The sequence below is a fragment of the Mus musculus genome, chromosome 7 (assembly GCF_000001635.26).
Source record: "Mus musculus strain C57BL/6J chromosome 7, GRCm38.p6 C57BL/6J".
Classification (NCBI taxonomy): Eukaryota; Metazoa; Chordata; class Mammalia; order Rodentia; family Muridae; genus Mus; species Mus musculus.
Window position 1 is genome coordinate 124,361,039 of NC_000073.6, and position 19,945 is coordinate 124,380,983.

At 42.1% G+C, this 19,945-nt stretch overlaps 1 protein-coding gene across 3 annotated transcripts in view; it reads left to right on the forward strand.

Annotated features, from left to right (window-relative positions):
* Hs3st4 (heparan sulfate (glucosamine) 3-O-sulfotransferase 4) overlaps positions 1-19,945 on the forward strand; it is a 416,624-nt gene that overhangs the window by 378,673 nt on the left and 18,006 nt on the right. The window contains exon 2 of one of the 3 annotated variants that reach the window (XM_030242862.1): positions 2,035-2,125. The exons of the other annotated variants lie outside the window; for them this stretch is intronic. Within the exon in view, the coding sequence (XP_030098722.1) occupies positions 2,112-2,125 (14 nt within the window). The 5' untranslated portion in view covers positions 2,035-2,111. The remainder of the gene's footprint in view (positions 1-2,034; positions 2,126-19,945) is intronic. 3 annotated transcript variants of the gene reach the window in all.

Sequence of the window (19,945 nt, forward strand, 5' to 3'; positions counted from 1 at the left end):
TGGAAACATAAGATAGATTTTATAAGATATATTCACTGTGTACTTACCATGTGGAATACTCCCATAACTATGAGGACAGTGTTACTCAAGGCCTTTCTATTAGACCAAAATTCAACTGGATGGCCATACTTTATACTTAAAAGTAGTAGAGCAGCAGATGTTAAAGGTGTTGTCTAAAAGCTGGCAAGGCTGATCTGAGATCCCCGCTGACTCTCCACATGCGCCTCACACCTTTTTGTAGGGCAACCTGAGTGTTCTCAATGACACCATAAGAGGCTGCACTCAGGACATGAACATATGAAACCCCTAAAGCTCACCTCCAAAAGTATTATTCTTGGGCATATCTTTGACCCATCCTTGACTCTTGAATTCCTAAGCAAAGTATTAGCTATAACAACCTATAGTGAAGGAGGCACTTTATTATGTTATGAATAAATGTGATGTGAATTTACCCAGGTGAGAATTTTAAGAATGTCACCAAGAGAACTGCCTCTAAATTAGCAGTGATGTTCACCTTGCCATGTGCACAGTCACCGTTATTCTCAGTTATGGTCAGTTATGACCATCCATCAGTCTGTCAGGTTAGAGATGCCAAACCTTGACTGTATATAGATCCTGTAGAGGGGAATATTGTCTCAGAAATCTCTGTCTTTTTTGAACATGACATGAACTCCACTGGAGGCTCAGTAATGCTCAGTGCAGGAATTGACATATGAGTTAATGGTCAGGACAGACATGAGTATAGACAGACAGATGTGCAAATAGAAAGATTGTGGGACTGATTGATGGCAGATGAAAAAACAAACAAACTCAAAACTTAATGATATCTAAGGCAACCTATAGTTGTGGTTTAGACTAATGAGATCCAAGACCAAAGGGCACAGGACACCAAATGAGAGTTGCAGTTTGGGGATTGTTACAACCAGCATCTAGGAAGCTTGCCAGTGGCTTAAACTCCCAGATACCCATCATCATAACTTCTCAGGTCAAACACCAGGTATATGCCTGAAATGAAATTTGAAGGCAGGATGTGAGACCAAATGTTTAGGTCAACACTGGAATTAACACTTCTCCTGCAGTTAACACAGAAAAATCCAAAATAAAAAATAAATTCATGTTGGTACATTCATTCATGTATCCATCCATATATACATACATCTATGCAACAAGGATTTGCTAATAGAAAATTATCTTCTGGCTATTGGGAATGAAGTAGTAAGCAAAACCAACACATATCTCTTCATCAAAGATTGAATATTGTAATGTGTCAGGCATATAGCAAATACATATACACACAAGTCAATGGATATAACAGTTTTAGAGACTGTAGAAGAAGGAGTTAACCTATTCCAGTTGGAAGAAGGGCCATCCTGAGGCAGTAGATGACTATCATAAGGAAGGTACTCATAGGCTCTATATTATCCAGCTCATGCAACAATAATGCCAGCAAGTCATCATTATTTCCACTCTTATGTATGAAGATGGTTGTTACACACTGCATGCTGACTTCAAGGTCAAAGTCACAGTGCAGGGGTGTATAGGAAAAACATTCTTGTACAAATACTATATAGGGCCCTCCCTCTAGGATTCCCATTCCCCCTCAAATCTGTCCTTAGACCACATGCTGTCTCAACTGCCTGGACTTTCTGAAGATGACTTTCTTATGTGACTTAGGTTTTTAGGTCAAGATTCTTGGTAACAGTTTCTGTGAGTCACCACTGTGTACCATCTCTTTTTCCTGTTATGAACCCATAGAACAAAGATATAATAATGAGAAATCTTTGGCTCAGAAAAAGTAACCCCAATGCATTATTTTCATGCTTTATAAATCTCCCTCAACTGTAATGGAATCATTATTACAGCCCTAGGAGAAATTTATTTGAACTACCACCTGGCATCATATAGAGCTTTGTTCTTCCTATGATTTCTTCATTAGTGTTCTCCTTGTTATAAATTACCTCACAAGACCCCCATGACTGTGTTAATACTCTGATAAAGTAGTCAGGAAGTTATTATCACCCCCCCATTTTGCAGATGGGCTCATCTTAGAGATAGTCTCTCTCGAATTCCACTGGGCTCAAAGGATACAGAAGAGGAGCTGAGCCTCACAGATGTTGGCAACTCTGTAAGTGAAGGCAGCCCCTGCCTAGTGATTGAGGCTCACAGCCTGCATATCATCCTTGTCCATATCCCTCTATGCACATAAAAAGGCTGTGGGCAGATTCTGTTGATTCCAGTCTGTGTTTTCAGCCCACTTCGCTGCAGCTCCTCTACAAAGTCCCCTGCTACAATCATCTCCCACTTAAATGGCTGCCAGATCCCATCCTCAACTTGCATCCCCTCACAGAAACTGAGGGCAAAGCTAAAGACACTGGCCACTTTACATTTTCCCTTGAAGGCTTGTTCTAATAAGATTTAAACTCTTGGGGCCCTTTGCCACATTGTCAAAAGTACCTCCTCTTTGCTTATACTATTCCCAGTTGGCTATTTTTAAGTTTCTTTGAATTAAAGACCAAACATTCATTACTTGATTTCCCAAAATGCTTTTGCCTCTGTTATTATGTATTTTCTTTCTTCTGTAGATCTCAGTTTAAATGTCAGTCACCTAGACAGGGATGCTGCTGACCATGCTAGCCTCCTTTCCTTCCTCCTTTATACTTTTGCTCAAGGCTGTGATTTCCTTGTCTTCTTTTTGTAGCACATTTACAGATGTTCATTGGCTTGTACAGCCATACCCAAGGAGCATGCTGGCGTTTGGCTTGGGGGGGCGGGTGTAAGTTGTCTGTTGCCACAGTGTCGTGGGCCTGAGAGGTGGTGGTTGAGCACGTGGAGAATAAGTACAGTTCAATGAATGGGCAAGGGGGGCGTACAGAATTTGTTATATTATGATAGCAGATTGTCCTGCTCGTTTTCTGGAGAGCTGGGTAGATTTTGCCATACACTTACCTGCATAGTGTCTCCTTGTTCCTCAACTAATGGTTATTATATCAATGAGTACACAGAAGTGAGCCAGTGTGTGTGTGTGTGTGTGTGTGTGTGTGTGTGTGTGTGTGTGTATTACTTTTATATTTTATAACTTTCTTCTGATTTTTTAACTTTTTCATAACTTAATACCTGTACTTACAATCTTCTCTCCTCCACCTCTGCACTCTTTTCTAATGTCCTCTTTATTTCTCTTGGAAGTCTGTTCTACTCCTTATAGAAAAAGGTTCTTTAGCAATATGCCTCACCACAGTAATATGGGTTGATTTCCAACCTTTTGGTATTATATTAAGGATGGAAGAGAAGATGGGAGCCAAATCTCTCCTGCAAGCACTCAGGGATTGCAGACAGGGAAGGAGTTTAATCCAGGTTAGGAGAGCCATTTCATCAAACATTCACTCTAAAACTTGCACAGGGCACTTAAAAGTCAGAAACCATGCAAAAGCCCAGCCTTTATAAATTCCCATGGCTCTAGCACACAGCAGAGGATCTTCTCTATTGAGGAAGATTCAGTGCCACGGTCACCCAGAATGCTGATTTCTGATGCTTATACCCTGGTGGGGACACTGGATTCTAGTCCCTGGATGCTTGTAATTGTCATCAGGGATGTAAAGAAAAGACTGAGGTTTCTGTTGGAACCACCAGGACTTCTGACCACTCTCCACTTGCTCGTTCTTCCCATCTGACTCCCAGGAGCTGTTTGACCTTTTCTTCTCGTCAGTTCCCTCATTCAGTAGCAAAACAAGAAAACCTAAGTACTGCATTTGGGATAGTTTTCCTGTAGATTATTTAATACCTCGAAGGTAGGAAATTATTCTTCCTTTACCTGTCAATCACCTTGTGTCAGGGCTACCTGTACACTGTTTAATGACTTATCTTCTCCAGATTCACCTCATTCGTCCATTTTCTTTATTGAATAGAAGGTGAAAAAAGAAAAAAAACCAAAACAAATATTTACTTATTACTGACTGAGTACCAAGTTTTGCATCTGTTCTGTTTTGCTTTTGGCTGGGGCAACGATAGTTCAGGGATAGAGCACCTGCTTAGCATTCACGATGCCCTTGATGTAATCTCCAATATTTGCCCCAAAAAAGAAGTTCAGTTTTTACTCCTGTAAGTAGCAGGCAATTTTCAGTTTCTCGGTGAGGGGAAGAAGGTTTTGCATCACAAGGAGATGGGGAGTTGGAAATGGTCAAGGCTCTGACATTTTAAGTTTCCAAGATTGCTCTGGGCTCAAACACCCACCCTAGGGAAGTGGAGAGGACATAAATAATCATGACTGGGCACATTTTATAGGGCAAGCTTGGGGTGCAATCCTTTACTTGAGTTCAGTCTTGAGTGGCTAGCACTCAGTCACATCCATATATCTAACCTTAAGATTCTGGGGAACGTAGTTCAGTTGAAGTCCAGCAGGAGAACCTGAGTTCCCTGGAACAGCTATGCTCCTTCTCCCAATCTTATTTTGACTTATTTGTTTATGGGAGGGAGAATCTGGTTCAAATACAAGCCCAGAGGATGCCAACTCCAGTTTCCCTTCTAGGAACTATGATTTTTCCCTAATGAATGAAAAGGTTTCCTTCGGGAGTTCACAACATTGCCGAAACAGCTCGATAGATAGAAAATGTGTGTTGAATATATTTGTAATAGGCTTCACAAGACAGGAATCACACTGGCTGTGTTGTAAGACACACTTACCTTTATTTGACCCAAAGAAATGAGGCTTTTGTTGAACAGTCAAAATCTCTGCTTCCCTCCCCCACATCTTAATGAAGCCAGCACCACCTTGCCCAGCAATGACTTTTAGCAATTACCATTTGACAGTTCACCTTTCTCTGGTGTCTCGCATTCCCTCATCTAGCCTGTGTCTTTCATCTCTGAAAAACAGCATAGGGGTCAAAGAAAGCAGGCATCTATATACCATTTTCTGAGTACAGCTTCTATTCACATTGTTTGGAATAGAGTAAAATCATAAGAGCATATTTGGTTAAGCTGTGTGAGCAGCTCATTGGTGGAGTACCTGCTGACCACATAGGATGCCCTGGGTTTGGTTCACATCACTGAAAAGAGAGGGAGGATAATTTTTTTCTTTGCATAAAGTCAAAATAGTTAGTAACACTAGGCATTTGCCACTGTCACTAAAACACCCTTAGAGTTTAAAAGAAGACAAACTAGCCACATCACTGTGGAGAAACTATAATTTTCATAAAATGTGCAAATTTGACAATACTCATATGCTAGGAAGAAAAAGTTAGATTTGGGAGGATTTTAAGGATATTTAGATTCTGGAGTGCTATAAAATAATTTTCTTTGAGAGAGGTCCACATTGGATTTACATTTGTTTTTATAAAGAAAGAATGAGTGTCAACGGCCTTATCAGGTTACTAAGTGATGTGCCTCTTTGATCAATTAGGTCCAAGTCTTAGTAGAACTCAGCATTCTCTCCTGTGTGGCTTCTCCCCAGGAGGCACAAACCAGCATCTATTTTCTAGGGGATCTATGATGGCCTAAGAAATGGCTCCACCTTAGTCTAGCTTAGTGAACCAGTGAGGTTGTAACAGCTTAGTGGGTGACTCAAAGGCACCTCAGTGGGATGCCTGCCCTGGTAGTGACAACTCACAAAGCCTTGTCCCCTGAGCTCCTGCTCAGCATGCAGACAGCTCTCCCAGTCTGAAAGCCCCACTCTCCAGCAGTTGTTTACTGCTTTTATTGCCTTTGGGAGGCACCTTGTGAATCTTGGAACTTTCTGAGCTCCCTAAGTTTCATTAGTTTCCCTTAAGTTGTATTTTTATGTCCTGAATCTATGAGCCTTTCTCCTAGATGTTTCAATTCCCAGGAAATAACTCCACACCTAAGTCTGTCAGGAGCCAGGTTCTTACTAGAGGTGTGGGAATCTAGCTGCTTCTGCCACTAACCCATCTGAAATTCCATCATGCCCACTGCAAGCCTATAACGGCCCTGTCTTCTCGACTTGATTAACACAGATAACTATGGGATAAGAGGATGAGACTCTCTTTTGGGTAGGTGACCAAAATGACTGTTCCATGCTGGATCCACTTACTATATGACCTATGGGTGCAATTTTGGAAGCTCTTAAAAAAATGGTGGGTAGAGACTCCCTCCTGTCTCCTATCTCCAAGCTGATTCTTGTCTGGTCTTCAAAAATGGAGTATACAAACAGCAAAGGGAATAAACAGAAGATACTTACTGTAAACAGATAAAAACAACTTAAAATAGAATCTCCAAGCAAGATTTAGGCACACTGAGGGAATTATCTGTAGCAGGGAGATGCTAGCCAAGTGCCCCAGAAGCTGAAAACCGTTACATCTTACAGCTCTGGACGGTTTTGGGATGCCAGTCAAGAGCCTTCCCTTATGGAGTAAGCCTGCAGTCTGAGAAATACTACCACTCAGAATTCCAGAGCAACAGGGAACTGGCTTGGGAATGATTTCTGTCCATAGCAGAAGAATGGGAATGTAGGGCAGAAGCAGAGGCAGAGAGGCAGAGAGGCAGAGAGGCAGAGAGGCAGAGAGGCAGAGAGGCAGAGAGGCAGAGAGGCAGAGAGGCAGAGAGGCAGAGAGGCAGAGAGGCAGAAAGAGGCCGAAGAGGCCGAAGAGGCTGAAGAGGCTGAAGTGAGTCCTCTTGACCTGCACTCACTGGTCCAGTCATTTCAGCCTAGCTTTTGCAAATCCCCTACCTGGGTCAGAAGCCTCAGATATGGGTAGCCATCAGGTCCATTTCCTGACAACCTCTAACTGGGTTAGAAGCTGAGATCCAGGAGCAGAGTCTGTCTCCCGACTTCACTGAGTGTGGTACTAGGCATTTCTGGTGGCTGCCTTTAGCCAGAGAACCAGACCCTGATGTCTTCATGGCTCCTTCTGACAGGTACTTCTGGCAAAGTGTGTGTGAAAGCCAAAAGACAGTCAAATTCATCGAGAACCATCTGGTTCCTGATTGGCTGAGGCTCCACTGCCAGTAAGCCAGGAAAGAGATGTTGCAAGTTAATATCACTTCCCATTGTCATGCGTCCTTTACAGTTCGTCATCTGCTGATTTTGGGGGGAAATGGTTGTCCTTGGGCCAGAAGGTAAGCATCTAGAGAGAAACCCCACATTGTACCCTCTAACAATAGTATAAGCTCCGTTAGTAAAGGTTCTCACAGAGTGATGCGCTGGACCTTGCCCTCCTACATTTACTCTCATAAACAGTTTTTAGACAATGATTTTCCATTCATGTCTAAGTATAGATCTGTACCTCTCCTTTGTAAAACTCTCTCTCTATATATTGACTATTAGTCCCCTATCGGATTTAGGATTGGTAAAGATATTTCCCTATCTTTTGGTGGCCTTTTTGTCTTATTGACAGTGTCCTTTGCCTTCAGAAGCTTTGCAATTTTAGAAGGTCCCATTTGTCGATTCTTGATCTTACAGCACAAGCCATTGCTGTTCTGTTCAGGAATTTTTCCCCTGTGCCCATATCTTCGAGGCTTTTCCCCACTTTCTCTTCTGTAAGTTTCAGTGTCTCTGGTTTTATGTGGAGTTCCTTGATCCACTTAGACTTGAGATTTGTACAAGGAGATAAGAATGGATCAATTCGCATTCTTCTACATGCTAAAAGCCAGTTGAGCCAGCACCATTTGTTGAAAATGCTGTCTTTTTTCCACTGGATGGTTTTAGCTCCCTTGTCAAAGATCAAGTGACCATAGGTATGTGGGTTTATTTCTGAGTCTTCAATTCTATTCCATTGATACCTGTCTGTCGCTATACCAGTATCATGCAGTTTTTAATCACAATTGCTCTGTAGTAAAGCTTTAGGTCAGGGATGGTGATTCCACCAGAGATTCTTTTATTGTTGAGAAGAGTTTTTGCTACCCCAGGTTTTTTGTTATTCCAGAGGAATTTACAAATTGCCCTTCCTAACTCTGTGAAGAATCGAGTTGGAATTTTGATGGGGTTTGCATTGAATCTATAGATTGCTTTCGGCAAGATGGCCAACACTTCTTCCCGTGGGCCTGGTTAGCACCTAGAATGGACCTCCCCAAATTATCCACTAATGTCTGTCTCAGTTCCTCCCATCAGCTCTGGTCTTTCTTTTGTCCTCTGGGGGAAATCAGGGCCATTCTTGTTCTTCCCTTTCACATACCTGGAATTCAGTCTCTCCTGCTGGAGCTGCATGCTTCAGCCCATTTCCAGCATCACCTCTCAGACTGATTCCTGCAGCAGCCACCTAACTGACCACCCCTCATCAGAATTTGTTACTTAAATCCTCTACTCTGCATGGCAATAAAATGAACCCAGGAGTGTGAGCCTGGCAATGTGATGGAGCCACAATCCATCAGTGCTTCTTTTTCGTTCACAATAAAAGGGCAAGGTTCATTTGTAGGATGCATGCAAGTTATCGACTGTATGGCACCCATGACCTCCTTTTCTCCTACGTTCCCTAGTCTCACACTTTGTTCCAGTCACAGTCTCCTCTGATCCTTACCATATCGGGCAGAGATCCACTTCTAGAACATTGTCTGTCTTTTCCTCGGCTTCCCTGCATCCTCATTCATGTGTCATGTGGTATTGCCCCACTATATATCATCTAGTGATAGTGTTCAGTGGATTCTGAGTAAGCGGGTGAATGTTTTCTACTAGGAGTTGGTCTTTTGGGGAGGAGCAGAAAGAGAAGGAGAATGGGGATGAAGACAAATAAAGGATAGATAATGAAGGGACAAAATATAAAGTGAGAAAGGTGTCCCTTGAATCTGACTCTTTCCCATAGTAGAACCCCAACAACACTGTTCATCCATTATTGCATCCTGCCCCCAAAGTGTCCCATTTCCTGCCCCTTCCAGACATATTCAAGATCAATTCCTTATGAGCTATCTCATCTATCGTTCAATTGAATTGTTTCTAACAGTTGGCCAGGAAAAGCCTTTGTCATTTATTGGGAACCTGTTTGCAAGTTATAGCCTAAATTCCATGTGCAAAAGTTGATGAGTTCAAGAACTGAGCATTCAAGAATGATGGAGAACAGGAGTCAGTAACTCACAGGAGCTACATTCATATCCATGTAGTTTGAACCAACACTCTGATCAGGATAGGGGATGGATGGAGCATCATGCCCAGCAACCTTTAGGCAGCCATGAATATATTGACAGAGTGATGGAGGACTGACCACAAGAGTTCAGAGGCCTCCTCTAAAATTCATAACAAGACTCTAAGGAGGAGAAAAATCAACCCAAATACTTTTCGTGTGCTGGTCCCTTAGCACAGATGAGGAGGAAGAAAGATCTGTTGGGAGCTATTCCTAAATCCATTGACCCTTGACCTTTCCTGGGTTAACTTCCTCCCTACTCTCTCCTCTGCGGAGAGCAAGATGAATTGTCACATCTTTTGTGCAAGAATTTGAGCAAATCAAGAAGAGATACAGCTGTGTTGCACATAGCTTGCTGGTCACCTGTGGTCCTGCTGTTTCTCCATTCCCATTCTTGCTGGTTTTAAATGTTCTTTCCTGTCTGTACTAGCCGCCCCTCCCCGCCACCACACGCACAGTTCTCTCATGCTCTCTGAGGACTTTCTTATTATCTCTTTTGGTCTCAAAGTGCCTTGAACAGATTATTGTCTGCATCAGCTCTCATCACCTTGCCATATGAGAATCACTTGGTATTTGTACTCTGATACTTCTGGCTTAAATCCCAGCCTGGTGACATATAATTTGGTAATTTGGTGACATATAATTTGAGCTGCTTTCTGAGCTCAACATTTCTTGGAAAATGGGAGTCAGAAGCTCACTCCGCAGAATTAAGAATTAAAGTAGCTGTTACCCATAGGAATGGGCTAGTAACAAGTCTGTACTCTAAGGCATAAGAAATAGGTGCTTAATCAAAATGAAGTCACCTTCCCCTGCTTGCTCACCTGTACAAAGGCACTTGAGGAGACAGCAAGAAGTCCTACTTGCAATCCTTGTAAGACCTTGGATAAGTCACTCAACTGTCTGGTGCTCATTTTCCCTACTGGAATGTGGGGATAAAATAATTTTCTCCTGGAATATTATTATAAAGATTAAATGCAGTTCTTCTGGCAAACCTCTTGGAATATTACCTGAGTAAATTTTAGGTATTTCCAGGGACTTCCCAAATAAGCTGTGAACTCTCTGCCGGAAACTTACTTAGTCATGTTGGTCTTTATGTTCTAGGACTTTGTAGCTATCTGACATACAGTGATCAATTAGAAATTGCTTAGTGCATGGATGAATAAATATGCTCCGGCAATGCACTGAGCTGTCCAGCCTGTCCCATTATCCCCTTCTCTTTGCAGAGTCACCGAATAAGAGGATAGAAAGACGTAACTCTCCCTCCCTTTCCTTTCCCCAACACACACTCTCTCTGTCTCTCTCTGACTCTCTCTGTCTCTCTCTATCTCTCTGTCTCTGTCTCTGTCTCTCTCTCTCTCTCTCTCTCTCTCTCTCTGTGTGTGTGTGTGTGTGTGTGTGTGTGTGTGTGTGTGTAGGTGTAAAACTAAAAAGATGTCATTACAAGTAACCCCTTAGAAGGAGAAGATATGCACACTCATTCAGCTCAGACTCTAGCAAAAATGCGTTGTGATTTACTCCACCAAATTACCTACTGTAAAATATTTACAGCTAATTCCCTCTACCTTCCAGGGAGGCAGCAGCAAAGGGAGGCAGGTTGTTTAGGCAGTAAATGCAGGATGCAATTTCCATTTCAGTGGCCCCGCTTCCTGCAGCAACCTCAGGCGACAGCTTCATTTATATCTTCCACGCACAGTCTTTTCCACATGTGCGTGAGTCTCGATTACAGGCAGTTGGGGTTTGTGTGGCAGACATTATACATTTATGAGCCCGAGCAAACATTTACTATGACTAGTAATTTATCTGAGGTGGAAGGAGAGGAGAGTGGGAGCCGACAGGCATGTACTGGCTCCTCATAGGGTATCGGGGACCTGAGGTGAAATGAGGAATTAGTACACAGATGGGCGAGAAAAGCCCTGTTCACTTGAAAGTAGCTACTTCTCCCAGGCATAATTATGAAATTGGAGAGATCAACGTGGAAGTGCCCCAGCGCTCAGTCTTTGAACCCTTTGTCATCCCCACATACCCCAGTGTATACAACCTGCATATGTTGCCAATGACCAAATATTTCTATAGCTCACATCTTTCAGCTTATATATTTTCTGCTTACCTAGCTTGTGGATGTCTACAGAGCATCTCAATCCATCTAGAATCTGCCTACGGTGCTTTCTTTCCCCAGCACTGCTTTTCTTGCTGTAACCATTCTCTATAGGTTTCCCTGCAAAGTCTTTTCCAATGTGCCCCTTTGGTACTGCAATTCAGATCCTAACTTTATTTGAGGATTAAAAACTGCTGGGGATATTCCATTGCTCTGAGAAAAACATTTCTGCCCTGGACCATGCCTGCCTCACAAGGTCTCCTACTACCACCACCCCTTATACATTCCAGCCAGACTCGCCTCCTCCCACTTCAGAATCTTTGAACTATTTCCTCTACTTAAAACCAGCTTCTCCTGGAGGTAATTATTTCCTTTAGTTTGTTCAAGGGTTAGGGCTCATATGTATCTGTTCTCTTAAGTTTGTAAAACTTATAGCTGAAAGAAAAGGATCAATAAATTAAACTCATGTAACATTAAAACTTTTGACCTCCAAAGATGCACAGCTAAAGTGATAGGTGAAACTACAAACTGAGATAAGACACTTGAAATCTAAATGACAGAGAAAGGAGTAGCACCCAAAAGAGAGAAAGAATTCCTAGTAAATCAAAGGCTAGGAGAAAAGACCAAACCATATAGTATAATGATTTACTTGGCATTTGTATTATGAGGTGATATGATGTAGTGTGTGTGTGTGCGCACGTGTGTGTGTGTGTAGTCATAGGACAATCAACATGACCTTTGGACACTGGTGAAGGGAATATGGTTTGCAACTAACACTTTCAAAACCTAACTGACATTTTCTTGTTGTTCAGAATTGGAATAGTGTCCTACATAAGTCACAGACCTCTGGTTTCTGAATGCATCAACAGGTTTCTACAAAGCCACATTGTTCACCAAGAAACAATATAGAAACTATTTGAGAGTCTCTTACCAGAAAGAATGTATAAATAAATAAATAAATAAATCCACACAAAGGATTACTTTGCAGCAGGGGAAGTGCATTAACTAAAGCCAAATGTAACAGAAAAAAAATAGGATTTACAGATTGTTTACTTTTGAAAGTTTACAAAAGACTAAATAGAATAGTATGCCATTTTTCCAAACAGCAAAGCTAAACAGTATGTTGTTTAAAAGACAACATACTGTTGGTGAACACTATTCAGAAGAGCGGTGTTTCCCCCCCTAGGCAGTTGCCCAGCTGTATCATTGCTCAGGCTTCTCTGTGTTTGGTGGATGGGTGTGTGGGTGGGCGATATGACTGGATTTGTCCATTTAAGCATGGCCAATGTGATGTTCCTCAGAGTGCCTACTGTGTGATGCTCCTATGAGTGCCTACTGTGTGATGCTCCTCAGAGTGCCTACTGTGTGATGCTCTTCAGAATGTCTACTGCTTTTCCTTCTCCTGGATGCCCTCTGCCTCATCTACCTCCCCTACAACATTACATCTGGCAAGAAAGCAATGGGTGGAATGGCATTCTCAAAATTTCACTTTGGGACTTTGTGTGTGTGTGTGAGTGTGTGTGTAGTAGTAGTAGTAGTAGTAGTAGTAGTAGTAGTAGTAGTAGTCCCTCCCATATGCAGTTTCTATTGGGAAAATGCATCTCTAATGAACATATATAGGCTGTTATTTCCTGTCACTATGAAACAATGCAGTATAACAATTTACATGGCAGTTGCATGTATTACAGGTAATCTAGAGATGATTTGAAGTACACAGAAGAATATAGGCAGTTATTTGTAAGTACTTTACCATGTTAGATAAGGCCCTTAAGCCCATGTAGGTCCCATAAAGAATCCCTTGTGGATACAGGGGGATGGCTATAAATGCAAATGTAAGCATATTTACTTATTCATATGATGTGTGTGTGTGAGTGTGTGTGTATGTATGTGTGTGTGGTTGTGTGGTTTTGTGTGTGTGTGTGTGTTCAGGGAAGATTTATTTTGGAGGTTTTGAATCAAGCAAGCTGTGCAAAAGAGTTGCCACAATCAGTGGGAGGCATGGAGGGGAACTGCAACACGTTGGAGTATCTCAATCACTCAACAAGCTTTGATAAAGTCCACTGTGGCTAGAAGAATAAGAAGAACTTCCTGGGGTCCTGGATGCAGAGAGTAGGGGACAAGTATCAGAACCCATGTTTCCTCATGGGGACCTGGACCCCAAAGGCTCATATTTATTCTTTCCAGTAAACCCTCCCTTTGAGGTTTCTGCTGTTCCTTTCCTTGAACAGTTGTACCAAATTGCATTATTTCCCACAGGCAATTATTTTGACATCAATATTTTTCAATGTCCAAAGCTCACATGAAGCTCCACCTGTTTCAATCACTTTTGGGAGCTTAGGCATTCCTGGCAAAGGCACATTGCAACATCTGGAAAAAGCAGGGGGTTAATCTGTCCCAGCCATGCCAACTTTTCTTGTGAGTCTATCTTGGCCTATTTTCTACAGAATTTACAGTCTCAGGGAGAAGTCAAGGAAACGCAAATACACTTGTTATGAGAAGGGTCAAGGCTGGGGACAGCCTGGGAACCACAGAGCCAGTACAGAAAAGCACACTGCTGATGGAGAGACAGGACAGGGGTGAGTCCCAAATGATGGCTGTCAGCCAACATTAGCAGAAGCAAGCAGGTTCAAAGTCCTTACATCATTATGGGTCAGCGAAGAGACATGAATGTGACAGGGAACGCAGTTTATCATAACACCTGTTAAACTTGTAGAACTGTCCAGCCTCTGGTCCATAGGCTGCATGTGCTTCAGTGTAGCTGTGGCTGTGGCCCAACAAAGAGCCACAAACATCCAAATTTTTGACTATGGGGTCAAAATGTTACAAGACTGGTTCATGGTTGGCTTTAAATATGTGTGTATGTGTACATATGTGTATGTATGTATGTATATATATATATATATATATATATATATATATATATATATATATGTGTGTGTGTGTGTGTGTGTGTGTGTGTATCTCTTAGATGCACAGTTCTTCTCAGATGTGAACTTTGAACTTGACAACTCCATGTTCCAATGTCAAAAGGTTGGAAACTCCATAAAAACTTTGAGACAGAAGTCCCCATGGCCTGGTAATTTAACCCTCCTGCAGCTACCTTGGAGAAATTCTGAAGAGCACATAGAGAGGCAGGCATGTGCAGGGTCACTACTTCTGCTTGATTTGTCACAAGAGAAAGTTGGTTAAAAATAAAGGATCCTCCTCCCGAGAATGGCGAGATACGCTGTGCTTTGCATAATTAATGTCGCAATACAACTTTCATTTATAAAGGACTGGGTACGGGTTTGGGAAGACCTCAGGAAGCCTTATTGAATATAAACACAAATTTTAAAATGATATGTAAAAAATATGCTATTTGTATCAAGATATCCTCGTGTGCATTACAAGCCTCAAATAATTTCTATATGAACACACACACATACCATGCCAAGTTCAAAGTTCACTTAGTGTTGCTCATGTGTATGTGTGTTTAAGGCTAACTGCTTGGAATAACCTATCAATGATCTTGTTCCTGGAGCAGATTGATTCTTGATGGTAATTAATTGCCTTGTGAGGTGCACTCTATCCACACTGGCATGGCATTTGTTTCTATCATCCTTAGGTCCTGAGAGTCCATGAGTACAGCTTCTCTGTCCTATACAGAAAATGCCCTGATCTTTTGGTTCTTAAATTCTTTCCATACTCTCTTCTATAATGTTCACTGAACTTTTGATATAAGCACTGTATTGTAAATATATTTCAAATTACTGGGAAAAGATACACAAAGCTGGACTGAGAGAAATGTAATCAATAGTCCTACTCAGTTATAACACCTATTAACCAGAACAATAATCTACCCCTGAAGGAGCAACATGGCATTATATCCTGAGGGTAACCAACAACTGTTTAATTAAATGTGAAGCCTGCTCAATAGGAGGGAATTTGTGCCTGGATCTATAAGCCTATCCCACTACCCATAGATGACAAGGCCAAGTACCCTAGAGGAGAGCATACTACAATCATAATTCCCAATAAATTCCCAATCGCTTTCTAAATACTTGTCATTATACATTATAGATGTATCTTTCACCCCTTATACAATGTCTTTCTATACCAGATAGAGGTCATGCTAGAGTTTTCTGATGCATATGGTGCCTGATGTGGGAGGGAGAAAGCAGCTCTACAAAGAGCCCATAGTAACTGTTCACCTGGGTTAAGCTAGCCTCATGGACAAAGTAGTGGATATTTTCTTCCTGGAATCAGAGAAACATACCTGCTCTAACTCAGACTTTTGGCTAAGTCTTCTAGGAAACATGCTCACCCACAAGGGATGAGAGTGAGTAGGGGCTGTCAACAAAGTTGGTGAACTAAGACTAAAGATGGCACATTGCTGGGTGGGGGTGGGGGGGGAGGGCTGGAGGACAGTATGTCTTTCTTCCCTGTCATCCCTACCATAGCAACAGTGAACCAGTGTGAGTGTATAGGCGGGAACACAGGGAAGAGCCCACTAGAAGATGACTAGGTAGAAGGGTTATTTACTTGCCATGAAAACATTCTTCCCAAACACGGTTATGGGCCACTACACCAATGGTACAACTATTGTGGACAGGTGGAATATGCACCTCTCTGCTCACACCTACACTTAGGCAGAGGATTCTTAAGGACATGTGTACCAAGAGTTGGGACAACCAAGGGATATTTTCAGGTGTATTTGCTATGTAAATTACCTTTATTCCCCTTGAGGTAGAAATATGCACTTCCTTGTAACCACAGGCTTTTCCACCCACGCCCCAGTTCCTGAATAGCAATGTGAAGCTTTATTATTTATTAACAATGCCTATGGCCTTTTGCTAGGCTTGTTCTCCGATTAGCTGGTAACCTATTTAAGTAGTTTAAACTATTCTATGACTTCCCAGGGTTGACTGCCTCTCCTCAGTTTTATAAGTCTAACTTCCTCAGACTCCAGGTGGTGAATCTTCCCACACCTGACCCTATCCCAGAGTTCCAATCTCTCTTTTGGAACTTCCACCTTCTACTTCTTGTCATTTGCTAATAGACCATTTAGGTTTTTATTGGCAGGCAATGCTTCCACATAACTATACAATACATTATCCCTTCTCTTTTAAGTAGCTGTATTTAACCAAATAATAAAGAAACAAACTTAAAGTCAAGTGTTGAGTTCACACTAGCTAGACTTGCATCTAAGCAATAGAATTTGTCAGTGTGAATGAGATGCAACTCCCATGACTCATTGCATGAAATTTCAACTGCTTTAGCTAGAGAGATTGCTTGGTTGGTTCAGGACTTGTGATACAGCAGGAAGATTTGACTCAAACCCCAAGAACCCATATAGAAAAAAAGCAGAGTGTAATGGTGTGGACTTATATTCCTAGTGCTGAAGAAATGGGGCAAGATGCATCTCTGAGGCTTGCCAGCCAATCTGCAGAGCCTAAGACACACCAGACTGTTAGAACACTCTTGCTTCAAAACACAAAGTGGATGGGTCCAGAAGAAAGAACCAAAGTTGACCTGTGGACTCCTTAGCCATGTGTACATACATGCACCTGTGTCTGCACACATCTGTGCACATGCATGCATTTTCACATGCATATGGGCTCAACCTACCGAGAGAGAGAGAGAGAGAGAGAGAGAGAGAGAGAGAGAGAGAGAGAGAGAGAGAGAAACAGAGACAGAGACAGACAGAGAGGAGAGAGAGAGAGACATAGAGAGAGCGTTATTACTTCCATCTTGGTATCAGAGACTTTCTAGTGTCTCAGTACCCTAGTTGTATGTGACATCCAACTATGATGAGACATAGTCAGAGACTGTGACATGATCACTATTGTCAGGATGGGTTAAACACCCAGTCATTTACTTGTGCCTCTGTATCCACTCATTGATCAAGCTATTCATGGAGTTGTATGATAGTCTCTTGTATTTCAGATCATGGCCAGGGTGGTGTCTAGAGTGTGGCCACATGTTAGAATTTCCTAAAGAAACTTTTAGTAAAAATCAGCAGTAAGGTACCATCACAGACCAGTTTAGTCAGTGTGACTGGTGGTGAGGGCCAAGGACTTTTAGATGGGCAGCCAGTGTTGTGATCACTTGAATGACAATTCTAGGGAATTGTTTCCAGATTTCAGATGCAGGAGTGCTGGCAATGCAGACATCAGTCCCACTGAACCAACACATTCAGCTTTATTCTTTTCTTTTAAAGCATCCTCTCCGATGAAGTGGTAGAAGTTTAGAAGGGAGGATAAGTCATGCACTGACCTACCATGTATGTTCCCACTCTTTAACTTTACCTTTGACTTGCAACCTGACCTTCAACATGGAATCTAGAGCTGACCTTCAGTTCTAATTGCAGCATCAGTTCTTCCATCAGTTGCCTTAGCAAAGGCTAGGAGGATGCTTCTGTATCAGATACAAATCCCACTGTGTAGATCTTTCCACAAGCTAACTCTGCTTCATCTGCTGCCATGGTGGGAGCCCATGACATTAGGATCTCCAGCAGACCTACTTCCATGTTCTTTGCCTTCTAATCACATGGCAGCAGAGAGATGGGAGATGCATTCCACCAGGTTAGGGCTGTCATTCCACCAGGTTAGGGCTTCTTTTGCTTTGTTTCTGGCTCCTTTCAGTTAATGAAGGGTGTGTGTGTGTGTGTGTGTGTGTGTGTGTGTGTGTGTGTGTGTGTGTGTAAATGTGAATGTGTCTGTCAAGGAATTACTTGTTATCTTTATTTGTTATTAATTTATTAAGCACATATAATGCAACATGATTTATACTGGTAGCAGAGATAAAAAATGAACAAGACAACATTCTGCTATGTGTAGATTAATTCCAGACTGTGAATAAGGCATCAGCAGTCATATATGAGCCAGTGTCTAGTTAGATAATTCCAAATCTTGACCAACAACACAGAGTGGAGAAAAAAAACAAAAAACAAAAAAACCCTAAACAGAACAACGAAAAAAAAGTGTGACTTGGGGCAGGTGCTGTGTTAGTGATTAGAGTACTTCTTAGAGATGACTTTTAACTGGCATTTAGATGACAAAGAAGCACAAGAGTCCAGACAGGTGCCATGAAATAGAACTTTCTGTAATGAAGAAAATGTCTTACATTCACATCTCAAAAACAGCAAGTAGCAAATGAAATGTGGCTCCTATAACTGAGAATTCTTGATTATAGCTAATTTAAGTTTAAATAGTTACACATGTCTGTGGCTTCCATATTGGAAAGCAGAAGTTCAGAGTTAATGGGAAAAACATGATTGAAAAGGAGATGACAGTCATATATCAAATACAGACCTGAGGATGACTAGTCCAGGGTAAGCAAAGAGCCAATCCTCTCTGGAGGCTGAGACAGGAGGGGGTATCTTGCATTTGTGGGTATCTTGGGCTATATAGTAAGTATTAGGTGAGCCAGAACTATACACTGGGACTGCCACAAAACAAAGAAAATGGGAAAGAAGAAAGGAAAGAAAAGGAAGGAAGGAAAGAGGAAAGGGGGAAGGGGAAGAAGGGGGAAGAAGGGGGAAGGAGGGGGAAGAAGGGGGAAGAAGGGAGAAGAAGGGGAAGAAGGGGGAAGAAGGGGGAAGAAGGGGGAAGGGAGGGGGAAGGGAGGGGGAAGGGGGGAAAGGGAGGGGGAAGGGGGGAAAGGGAGGGGGAAGGGGGAAGGGAAATGCTCAGAAACTAAGAGCACTTGCTATTCTTTCAGAGGAGCAGAGTTGGGCTCCCAGCACACATATCAGGTGTCCCACAACTACCTGTAAACCCACCTCCAGGGTATTTAATACCTGTGTCCTCTGTGAACACTGCAGCCACATTCCCTTTCCACCCCACCACACACAAAAATAAAACAAACCTTTTTTTTTAAGGGAAAAATGTCTTGAAGTTAGCAAGCATATCATAAAGGATCTTGAGGAACATAGGATGGGGTTGAAATTTTATTTTAATATAGTGAGGAAGATTGGAGAGAGTTTAAGTACAAGAGTGCTATGTTGATAACTTACACACAGGGAGGGTTTTCCTGTGACACTTACATATTAGCTGATTTGATCCTCTGAGAAATCTGTTATTTTCAGTATGAAATTCATGATAGAAAAATTAAAGCTCTAAGAATTAAATATAAACACCTAACAGTCTATAGGTAGAGCAGTTAGAGAGAAATATGAAGCATTGGTACTAGCATCGGTGGCAGTGCTGAGACTGGAACCCAGGGCCTTGCAATGCTAAGCAAGTACTCTATCACTGGGCCATTTCCCCAGACCCAGAGGCCATCACTATACCTTCTGTGTGACACTAACTCCTTCCCAGCCAGTGACAGCTTTTGAAAGTTCTTCTCAATGTGGATGATAGCATCCAGAAATGGAACCAGATGGAACAGGCTATTAGAGCAGGAAGGCTAAAGGATGTGATAGGGTAGAGAAGTGACACCCAGGGGATTATGGGAGGAGAGAAGAAGTTAAAATATGGTATGCTTCTAAAGCCAAGGCAGCCAAGAGACTCCCTGGATGTTACTTATTAAGCCATATTTAGGGTATACCTAAAATTGAAGAGATGGTGCTAAGTCGGGGGTAGATGGGACTTGGATGGAAATAGGAGGGAGGGTGACGTAGTGGGAGATGTTGCTACTTGAGCGTATACTTGTGTGAACAAACGCTCCTTATCCTTCCTTCTCTCTCCCATCTTCCTAACTGTCCTTTTTATTCTTTAGTCTGTTATTCAACAAATATTTGTGGAGACCTGACTAGTCCAGACACTACTTACAGTTCTGGGAGCTCAGAACACAAAAGAGCCAAATCACT